Source organism: Triticum urartu, chromosome 3A (assembly GCF_056163025.1).
Source record: "Triticum urartu cultivar PI428250 chromosome 3A, HENAU_Tu73, whole genome shotgun sequence".
Lineage (NCBI taxonomy): Eukaryota > Viridiplantae > Streptophyta > Magnoliopsida > Poales > Poaceae > Triticum > Triticum urartu.
The window spans coordinates 548,740,423-548,751,580 of NC_141875.1; the positions used below are offsets into that span (position 1 = coordinate 548,740,423).

General features: G+C 45.9%; 1 protein-coding gene across 1 annotated transcript; it reads right to left on the reverse strand.

The window, feature by feature from the left end:
- Positions 1-9,497: 9,497 nt before the first annotated feature.
- LOC125546953 (sphingosine kinase 2-like) lies at positions 9,498-10,549 on the reverse strand. Its single transcript, XM_048711035.2, has 4 exons — positions 10,195-10,549; positions 9,829-9,966; positions 9,639-9,739; positions 9,498-9,518 (listed from the first exon to the last, which is right to left on the reverse strand). The coding sequence occupies exons 1-4, from the start codon at positions 10,547-10,549 to the stop codon at positions 9,498-9,500; spliced, it is 615 nt and encodes a 204-aa protein (XP_048566992.2).
- Between the last annotated feature and the right edge of the window lie 609 nt (positions 10,550-11,158).

An 11,158-nucleotide genomic window follows, 5' to 3' on the forward strand; every position in this document is an offset into this window, starting at 1 on the left:
TTTAGCAGCAGTGGGATTGGTTGCTGGAAAGTCTTCAGCTTTATGAGCCTCTGTGGAAGCAGGCTCATGGACAGTCAGTTGGCACTCTTGATGTTCAGCGGCAGGGCGAACCATGGAGATGGGTTCAACAATTAAGGGCTCTGTGGGAGCAGCCTGTTCCTTCTTGGTCTTCCGCTTCTTCTTGGAGGGAGCAACATCAAAGGCTTCAAAATGTTTCCTCTTTCTGGCTTCAGCCTTAGCAGTCCTTGTCTTCTTCAGTTCTGAAGTGGTAGACCTGGCTTTTGGCTTCGAGCCAGTCATGCTGGTTGGGAAGACAATGGGATGTGCTTCCTGCCTTGGTGCGTCGGGTTCGGCCATAGCGGGCTTCTTCTTCTTCTGCTTTGCAGCCATCCTGGGGTCGATGCCAAGACGACCAAGGGCCTTGCGCTTCTCAGCCTCATTGTAGGCTTGCACACTCTTGTCAGCCAGGACCTTCATGCGCTCACGAGAACCTTGAGCTTCTGCACGTTTCTTGAGAAAGGCTTCTTTGAGCTCGTGCAGCATGATCTTGAAGTTTTTCACCTCTTGCACGCTGAGCTTGGCCATATGCTTCTTGAACTGAGCTTTCTCAAAGTCAATCTTTTGCTTCAGTTCGATGATGCGCTGAGCTAGAGCTAGCTCTGAAGCAATGGCGCCATGGAAGGCGACACTGAGGCCAATTGGAAGTTGCAGATCTTCGAAGCTGAGGTTGGGCGTGTCAAACCACTCATCAATGAAGTTGTGGATGATTGCCACGTCAAAGAGAGGTAGATCATTGAAGATTTCTGCTTCTTCTTTGCTCTTGATCAGTTGCTCAAGAGCGTCATCTGCAAGATCTTCATCACTGGACAGATCAATGGCATCATTGCGTAGAATAGCAGGAGCAGTCAGTTCTTGGCTGGTGTGTGGCAGAGGCATCTTGACTTTCTGGGGCTTGGAGATGCGTGACAGATCTTCAGACTGCACACTGTCTTTAAGAGGTGCAGTAGCCAGTGGCTTCGCCCGTGAGATTTTTGGTGCTGAGGCAGGCTTTGAAGCTTTAGGCTGCTTCAGTTTCTTTGGCTTCGACGCTGTAGGCGCTTCATCTGATTCAGTGTCATCTGCAGGCTCATCCACGGCTGTCCCTTGAACCACGATATGAGTGATGAGACCTTCCAGGTTGTAGAAGGGCCCAACCAGATTGGGTTCAGCTTCGCGGGTGCCATCGGCACGGGGAGCAGAGGGACCAGGGTTGAAGTCTAGTCCCAAAGACTTCTTGTTCTGCTTCGCCGAATTCTGGGCAAACTGGAAGTTGCGCTTGAACAGATTGTCATCTCGACACCATAGCAGTGACGATGGGTCAGCATCCGCAGGCTGTGGTCCACGGACCATGCAGGGATAGAAGCTTTGTTCAATGGATTCATCTCTGGACCTGGGTTGAAGATTTTTGTATAGGATGTCTCCCCAAGGTCGCTTGATGGCATTTTTCTCAGCATATTCCTTTGTCATAAATCTGTACTTGAACCACTGTTCTGCCCAATATCGTCGAATCCATTGGATTCATGTCTTGCGCTGATTGTAATCCTCTTCAGGATCTGTCTTGTAAAGCTCTGAGAGGTCATCAGGCAAATCTCTTGATGTTCCCTCACGATGCTGTCTGCCACCCTTCCTTGCTGATTTCTCTGCAGCCATGAATTTCAAACTGAATGGCTTCAACATGTTCAAAGGCTTTAAAGGCTTTTGCTTGCTGGACAAACAGGAACTTGCTTCGGGAGAATTTATATGATACTGTAAGAATTTTGCAAATGAATGCAGACTATGAGAACCAAGGGATTCTCCCACGGACATGTACCTGTGACAGCATTAAGGTGCGAGGGAAGGGGAAGAGGTCATATGCATTCTCAGAAGATTTTGAAGATAAATCAGTTTAGAAGACATTGACCTCATCATGCGAAGACATTCACTCATAGATAAGGAGTTGGTTCCAGATTTGTACGAATCCATGGATCAGTACAAGTGAGGAATCTAACTACTTTGTGAAGCATAAGTGAACATACTAGGCACAATATGAGATGCAGTATGAAGTGGATCCAACATGTGTGAACAAAAACCACTTGTGGTAGAAAGTGACGAATCTGTAGGATCAAAGGGGCCGTAAAAAGGAGGTTCTTATTTACCACACAAGGAACTGCTAGACAGAGTGGAAGAGGAGGCCGAGAAGTTCGATCATCCGTGCCCTAACTTGGCGACGGAGGACACCTACGGCGATGGCGGAGAGGACGATGTCCGCAGTCGGCGTGAAGACGGCGTCGGAGAGGTTGCGGCAGCTAAGCGCTTCGTCGCCGACATCGTCGAGGGCTAGCGGTGGCGCTAGGGTTCATGCGAGAGTGAAAGAAGAGATAATGACTGTGTTGTGGCGTGTATTTATAGGGACAGGGGCAGCTCAGTGTTATTACACAGGTGCCCCTGGCGATTCACATCTGAGGAACACGTGGCCATCATGCAGCATATCGGAGGTTGTTCCACGTCCCACGCACGCCTGGATTGTCGGGTGGTCATTCCCACTTCTCCGGGTTTCAGGTGAAGGAATTAGCATTGAAAGTGAGCTTAATGTTTGTCTCTGTATCTCCTGCTGACAAGGACGCAGAGAAGACATTTGACAGTTTCAAAAGAATGCATATGATTTGGAGAGATAGAGTTTGAGATAGAAAGCATAGAGAGGTTAGGGTCCGATCACATTCACTTAGTTCAAAAGATTCAACAAGAAGACATAGCTATAAGTGAATGCTGTAGAGGACAGAACACTAGTATATATATATATATAATCAACATAGTGAAGATAATCATGAAGACATGTTGAGATTGAAGCCAAACCAAATGTGAAGACATAGCAAATGTAACGCCATGAGTGAAACACTTCAAACAGAACATTTGGTGGTGGCGTTACCCACCGTATAGGAAGTATTAGACCCAGACACGGCGCACAATTATCGTGGTGCTCCGAAGTCAAATTCCTCATTAATGTATTCACACTTAGAATGCATGTCTTCATTGATTGAAGATATACTTTACTTCGTGTGTTGCACATCTAAGTCATCAATATGCATAAGTGTTAGGATGTGTGCCTGATCACAGGACATTTGAGGATTCCAAGATATTTAGCTCACACCGTAACTTGCAAAATCTCTTCTCATCCAAGGGCTTGGTGAAGATATCTGCCAATTGCTCTTCAGTGTTGACGTGTATGATATCAATATCTTCCTTCACAACATGATCTCTGAGAAAGTGATGACGAATCTCAATGTGCTTTGTCTTCGAGTGCTGAACTGGGTTGTTGGCAATCTTGATGGCGCTTTCGTTGTCGCAGTAGAGTGGCACTTGCTTTAGATGAATGCCATAGTCTTTGAGTGTTTGCTTCATCCATAGAAGCTGAGCGCAGCAAGATCCAGCAGCAATGTATTCAGATTCAGCAGTGGAGAGAGATACACAATTCTGCTTTTTTGAAGACCAACATACAAGTGATCGTCCTAGAAAATGACATGTGCCTGATGTAGACTTGCGATCAACCTTGTCACCAGCATAATCAGCATCCGAGAATCCAACTAGATCAAACTCTGAGCCCTTTGGATACCATAATCCTAGAGTTGGGGTGTAAGCCAAATATCGAAGAATTCGCTTCACAGCTAAGTGATGCGATTCCTTTGGTGCCGCTTGGAATCGAGCACACATGCAAACACTAAGCATAATATCTGGCCTAGATGCACATAGATAAAGTAAAGAACCAATCATGGAGCGGTATACGTTTTGATCAAACTCTTTACCATTGTCGTCGGGACCCAGATGATGTTTGGCTGGCATTGGTGTCGTGAAGCCTTTGCAGTCTTGCATACCGAACTTCTTCAGGCAATCTTTGAGATACTTCTCTTGAGATATAAAGATGCCGTTGCGTTGCTGTCGTATTTGAAGACCAAGGAAGAACTTCAGCTCTCCCATCATGGACATCTGGTATTGCTCTTGCATCATATATCCAAATTCTTCACTGTATTTCTGATTGGTGCAGCCGAAGATAATGTCATCCACATATATTTGGCACACAAACAGTTCACCATCATATGTCTTCGTGAAGAGAGTGGGGTCGAGGGAACCAGGTGTGAAGCCTTTGCTCTTCAGGAAGTATTTGAGTGTGTCATACCAAGCCCGAGGGGCTTGTTTGAGGCCATACAGTGCCTTGTTGAGCTTGTATACCATGTCAGGATGTTTTGGATCTTCAAAGCCAGGAGGTTGTGCAACATACACTTCTTCTTCAATCTTGCCATTGAGAAAAGCGCTCTTCACATCCATTTGATATAGAAGTATGTTATGATGATTTGCATACGCTAGCAGTATGCGTATGGCTTCAAGTCGAGCCACAGGAGCAAATGTTTCATCGAAGTCAATCCCTTCAACTTGAGTATATCCTTGAGAAACGAGACGAGCTTTGTTTCTGACAACTTGACCATGCTCATCTTGCTTGTTGTGGTATATCCATTTGGTGTCTATTATATTGTGCTTCCGAGGATCAGGACACTTAACCAGTTCCCATACATTATTCAGCTCAAACTGTTGAAGCTCTTCTTGCATAGCTTGAATCCATTCAGGTTCCATGAAGGCTTCTTCAACTTTCTTGGGTTCTGTTATTGAGATGAATGCGAAGTGCCCACGGAAATTTGCTAGCTGTGTTGCCCTTGAACGAGTGAGCGGACCGGGTGCATTGATGCTATCAATTATTCTCTCAATCTGCACTTCATTGGCAACACGAGGATGTACAGGGCGAAGATTTTGTCCTTGCTGATCATTGTCATTGTTAGAGGGATTGTCTTCAGGTTGAGCTTTGTCTTCAGGTTGATCAGGTGCGGATATGATAAGTTCCTCTTCAGGTTGAGCTTCAGAGGGTATGATTTCTCCAGTTCCCATAAGTTTGATTAATTCACTGGATGGAACTTCATCTAGCACATTTGGCAGGTGCTCTCTTTGTGAACCGTTAGTCTCATCGAACCGCACATCCACTGTTTCAACCACTTTATAATGAAAGAGATTGAAGACTCTGTAGGAGTGCGAATCCTTTCCATATCCAAGCATAAAACCCTCATGTGCTTTTGGTTCAAATTTTGAAGTGTGATGTGGATCCTTGATCCAGCACCTGGCGCCAAATACTCTGAAGTAACTGACATTTGGCTTCTTGCCAGTAAGGAGCTCATAAGATGTCTTCTTCAGAAGCTTGTGAAGATAAATATGGTTGATTGTATGGCATGCAGTATCAATGGCTTCAGGCCAGAATTTTCTTGGAGTCTTGTATTCATCAAGCATCGTTCGGGCCATCTCAATGAGTGTTCTGTTCTTGAGTTCGACAACGCCATTCTGTTGTGGCGTGTACGGAGCTGAGAATTCATGTGTGATGCCCAAAGTATCAAGATATGTATCAAGGCCAGTGTTCTTGAATTCAGTGCCATTGTCACTTCTGATGTGCTTTATCTTGGCGCCATAGTTGTTCATTGCTCGATTGGCGGAGCGTCTGAAGACATCCTGCACTTCAGTCTTGTAGAGGATTATGCGCACCCAAGTATATCTAGAATAATCATCAACAATGACAAAGCCATAGAGACAAGCAGTAGTAGTAAGAGTTGAGTAATGAGTGGGACCGAAAAGATCCATGTGGAGCAGTTCGAAGGGTCGAGTTGTTGTCATGATTGTCTTCGAGGGATGCTTGGCCCTCGTCATCTTTCCTGCTTCATAGGCACCGCATAAGTGATCTTTCTTGAACTTGACGCCCTCGATGCCTATGACATGCTTCTTCTTTGCAAGGGTGTGGAGGTTCCTCATGCCAGCATGCCCTAGCCTCCGATGCCAGAGCCAGCATTCTGAAGCTTTTGCCAGAAGACATACGACAAGCTGTGGTCCTGCTGAGAAATCTACCACGTACAAATCATCTTTCCTATACCCTTCAAACACTAGAGACTTGTCAGATTCCATTAGAACAAGGCAACAATATTTTCCAAACATCACGATCATGTTTAAATCGCAAAGCATTGAGACAGACATTAAGTTGAAACCAAGGGATTCAACAAGCATGACTTTATCCATGTGTTGATCCTTTGAGATTGCAACTCTACCTAGACCCAATACCTTACTTTTACCAGTGTCAGCAAATGTGATGTGACTCTTGTCGGATGGACGTAAGGTTGAGTCCATAAGAAGGCTTCTCTTACCAGTCATGTGATTGGTACACCCACTATCAATAATCCATTCTGAAGCTGCTGGTGTCGTACCCTACAGTGCAGTTAGGGGGATAGGCTTCACGAAGAGAATTGTGAAGCAAAAACATTTGACGAACCAGTGGGTTATGAAAGCTTAGATCGAGATTTGGACTGATAGGGCGAGTAGCAAGCGATTCAGGAACAAAGTACATAATAAGACCATTTTGGGCATTTGATCTTGCGCCCTACAAGATGTTTAAGGTCCCCAGCAATAGCGTCAGACGATTTTGGTTTTCTGCTGGAGACCCTTCCCTGCAAAAGAGAGTTAAGCTTTCTTAGCCACCCACATCTTCAAGGGTGGCTTCAAAGCAATAAGTCTAAGTGCAGCATCTGAGAACTTTGGCTTTGGAGCCAGAGCAAAAAGTCTTGCAGGAGGACAATAGTACTCATAAGAATAAGCAGAATAGTTCTTGGTCTTATGAACATGGCGGTTTGATGAACCACGCTCATATTCATAGGCCTGAGTATGGCTTCCCTGCAAAACATTTGCGTTAGTGCGACTCAGGTAAGTCCTCTGTCTGTATGAAGCCTTTGGACCGTATGAAGCCTGTGGTCTGGGGTTTATCTTCTTCACCTATGGTGTCATGATGACATTCATAGGAAGATTCTCCAAACACCTTTTCGGCACCCAGATTTTCTTCATAGGCGGTCCATTCCTGCAGTTAGTACCAATATACCTGGCAAACACTTCACCATTCTGATTCTTAAACAGTTTATAGTTTGCATCAAAGGATTCATCAATAACGATGGGATTAGCACAAGTGAAGCCAGATAGGGTGGATGGATCCGCTGAGGGTTCCTTTGCAGCAACCCATGTGGTTTTGGGGTACTGCTCAGGTTTCTAGTAAGAGCCATCAGCATTCATTTTCCTTTCGAACCCAACACCCTCTTTCCTAGGGTTTCGGTTCAGGATCTGCCTTTTGAGGACATCACATAGTGTCTGATGCCCTTTGAGACTTTTGTACATCCCTGTTTCAAGCAGTGTCTTCAACCTAGCATTCTCATCAGCAATAGCAGTGGTATCCTTAGCAGAGGGGTTAGTTACCACATCAACAGTTGAAGATATTGCAATAGTAGCAGCAGTAGAACATTCAGCAACAAAGGTAGCGTTATCACGCTCAATGCATTTAAGACATGGTGGTTCAAATCCTTCCTGAGCGGAACTAATCTGTTTGGCGCGAAGTGACTCGTTTTCCTTTTGAAGATCTTCATGAGCTGCTCTCAATTTCTCAAGATCTTGCTTCCTTTGAAGATAATCATAGGAAAGCCTTTCATGAGTTGTTGTGAGCGTTTCATGACGACTTTCAAGTTCCTCATACTTAACATGAAGATTTTTTATGTCTTCAATTAAGGACTGAGATCGAGTCATTTCAGCGTCTAACAGATCATCGCTTTTGTCTAATAGTTTTTGAATATGTTCCATAGCTTTCTGTTGTTCAGTTGTAATTTTAGCAAGTGTTTTGTAGCTGGGTTTGGAATCACAATCAGAGTCATCTTCACTAGATGTTTGATAGTGAGTAGTGCGTGTGTTTACCTTGGCACCGCGTGCCATGAAGCAGTAGGTAGGAGCGGAGTAGTCCTTGTCATTTGCATCGGTGTCAGTGATGAAGTCGTTGTCTTAAGTGTTGAAGATGGACTTGGCAACGTATGCCGTAGCCAGACTCGCAACGCCAGAATCGGACTCCTCCTCAGACTCCACCTCCGCCTCCTCAGAAGCAGACTCCTCCTCTGAATCCATTTCCTTGCCAACAAACGCACATGCCTTGCCAGATGAGCTCTTCTTGTGTGATGAAGACTTGGAGGAAGACTTGGAAGAAGTTTTTGAGTATTTCTTCTTCTTCTTGTCGTCAGAGTCATACTCCTTGCTCTTCTTCTTCTTGTTGTTCTCATTGTCCCACTGCGGACACTCAGAGATGTAGTGGCCAGGTTTCTTACACTTGTGGCATGATCTTTTCTTGTAGTCATAAGCAGAAGCTTCATCATTCCTTGAGCTTGATCGTGAAGACTTTCTGAAGCCTTTCTTCATGGTGAATTTTTGGAACTTCTTCACAAGCATAGCAAGCCCCTTTCCAATGTCTTTAGGATCATCAGAACTGCTGTCAGATTCTTCTTCAGATGTGGAGACAGCTTTTGTCTTCAAGGCACGAGTTCGCCCATAGTTGGGACCGTAGATGTCTCTTTTCTCAGAAAGCTGAAACTCGTGTGTGTTGAGCCTCTCAAGTATGTCAGACGGATCGAGTGTCTTGAAGTCAGGACGTTCTTGAATCATCAGGGCTAGGGTGTCAAACGAGCTGTCAAGTGATCTCAGGAGTGTCTTGACGACTTCATGCTTGGTGATCTCAGTGGCGCCGAGAGCTTGAAGCTCATTTGTGATGTCAGTGAGTCGATCAAACGTGAGCTGGACATTCTCATTGTCATTTCTCTTGAAGCGGTTGAAGAGGTTGCGAAGGACACTGATTCTCTGATCTCTCTGGGTTGAGACGCCTTCATTGACCTTGGAGAGCCAGTCCCAGACTAGCTTAGATGTTTCCAAAGCACTTACACGGCCATATTGTCCTTTGGTTAGATGACCACAGATGATGTTCTTGGTAGTGGAGTCCAGTTGAACGAACTTCTTGACATCCGCAGCGGTGACACCTTCACCAGCCTTGGGAACGCCATTCTTGACGACATACCATAGGTCCACATCAATGGCTTCAAGATGCATGCGCATCTTATTCTTCCAGTAGGGATATTCAGTTCCATCGAAGACGGGGCACGCAGCGGAGACTTTAATTATCCCTGCAGTCGACATAGATAAAACTCCAGGTGGTTAAACCGAATCACACAGAACAAGGGAGTACCTTGCTCTGATACCAATTGAAAGTGCGTCATATCTACTAGAGGGGGGGTGAATAGGCGATTTTTATGAAAGTCTTCTAAACGTGGAAGTTTCGAAGACAAGCGATAGAAATAGACCTATTACCATGCAGCGGAAGGTAGACTACACTAGGCAAACCATAGTCAAGTATTCAATGAAGTGAAAGCACTATGACCTATAGTAGCTAGGTAGTTAGGATCAGGTAGGAAGATATTATGAAGCCAAACAGAATACGCAGTCACTCGGTGAAGACAAAAGATAGTGCAATCATACAATGACTTCACAAGGACCAACAGTAAGTAAAGGGAAAGGAAGGATAATTGTCGAGTGAGATCCATCCACTACCATTATGTGAAGTCAACTCGCAGCTGCATATCGAATGCCAACTACAACTACTAGAGTCAACGTTGTGGATTCAACCCCTGGCATGCCGTGCCATGCCAACCATGCAAGCCTAAACATGGTAAAGAATATTGCGTGTTACCAACCTCCATGAGGACGCCATCACCGCTGACGCAGACGATCCCGTCGTATCTTGCAAGGTCGAGAGAGGATGCCACCTCCCGGGCATGCCCCCGGTACCGGGTCTCTGAGACAAATTAACAAAAGCACGGACCAGACGGATCAAAATAACCGCAAGAGCCAAGAATGTAGGAGAAGAAGATCGCTTCAAAAAACCATGGAGAACCTTGCCTTGCATTGTGACTTCGACGTCGACGGCTTCGAACAGGGGCCTGATCTCTGCCTCATAGATCTTGCTTGCCCGTCTTTTGCCGCCGTAGGGGTTGATGAGGACGAACAATCTCTTGGGCCGCCCTGTTATCGCATGTTCATCACGAAATATGAATCATTTACGCTAATGGAGCATCGCATTATAAACTACTAGAAACAGCTGATATAATCGCGTAAAAAATTACTAGTTGATGAAACAGAGGAGCATCTCGTCACATCTAGATTGGAGAAGCACTGTGCATCATCAGAGGAATCGAAAAATCTGAGACAGTTTGGACCAGCACGACGGACGGAGGCACCAAAGGCACGTGCCTATCGAGTCCAAGCATCCCCGTAGCGTCTCGCCCCAGGCCGCGGCCGCGCCCTCGCCGTCTGCCATCTCGAAGACGTACTCCCTCCTGCGCCTCTTCCCTCTCGCTTTGGCGCGCGACGGCGGTCTCGCGGCATCCTCCGCCACGAAGGCCCTGACGACGACCTCCTTGCCGCTCGCCTCGGCTCCGAGCACATCGGCCTCCAGCGAGAGGCTCCTCTCCGCCGTGGCCCCAGCGCAGTGCCACCAGAGCTCGAGGCAGCCGCCTGTGGTGGAGAGTGTCGCTTCGGCCGTCATGCCGTTCACGCGGACCTTGGTCGCGGTGCCGGCGCCGCCGGTGGCTTGCCGGTCTTCCATGGCGGGGGGAAAGAGCTAGAAGAGCGTGAGATGCGAGATTGATTTTTTGGCGCCGAGTTGGGCCCGCGCGGCAGGGCAGAGGAGTCGGAGATATGGAGATGCGGATCGATCTACGTACGCGTGGGTTTCCGACTTGCGTGCTGCTCGCGGGCTCCACCGCTCCAGTGGTCGGCTTGTTGCCGTGGGTTTGAGTATTTTGGACGAGAAGAAAATGTACGTTATCTTTTAGAGTATTTTTTTACTTTGGAAAAGAAAACGTACGTTGTCAATAGAGCATTTTAAAACTTTTTTTAAGAAAGCCTTCGATTTTTCGTCATGCCATGATAGTACTGAAGGAAATATGCCCCAGAGGCAATAATAAATTTGTTATTTTATATTTTCTTATTTATGATAAATGTTTATTATTCATGCTAGAATTGTATTGATCGGAAACCTAAATACATATGTGAATACATAGACAAACACTGTGTCTCTAGTGAGCCTCTACTTGACTAGCTCGTTGATCAAAGCTGGTTAAGGTTTTCTAATCATAGACATGAGTTGTCATTTGATAACGGGATCACATCATTTTATTGCTATTGTTTTCTTCATGTCAAATACATATTCTTT

Bases quoted from the DNA above. Each gene is read 5' to 3' on its own strand.
- LOC125546953 (XM_048711035.2), bottom strand. From the start codon at position 10,549: ATGGAAGACCGGCAAGCCACCGGCGGCGCCGGCACCGCGACCAAGGTC. The intron at 9,740-9,828 runs GTTTTTTGAAGC...AATTTGTCTCAG, and splicing joins GCAAGGCAAGGTTCTCCATG to AGACCCGGTACCGGGGGCAT. The intron at 9,519-9,638 runs GTTGGTAACACG...TTCGATATGCAG, and splicing joins GTGATGGCGTCCTCATGGAG to CTGCGAGTTGACTTCACATA.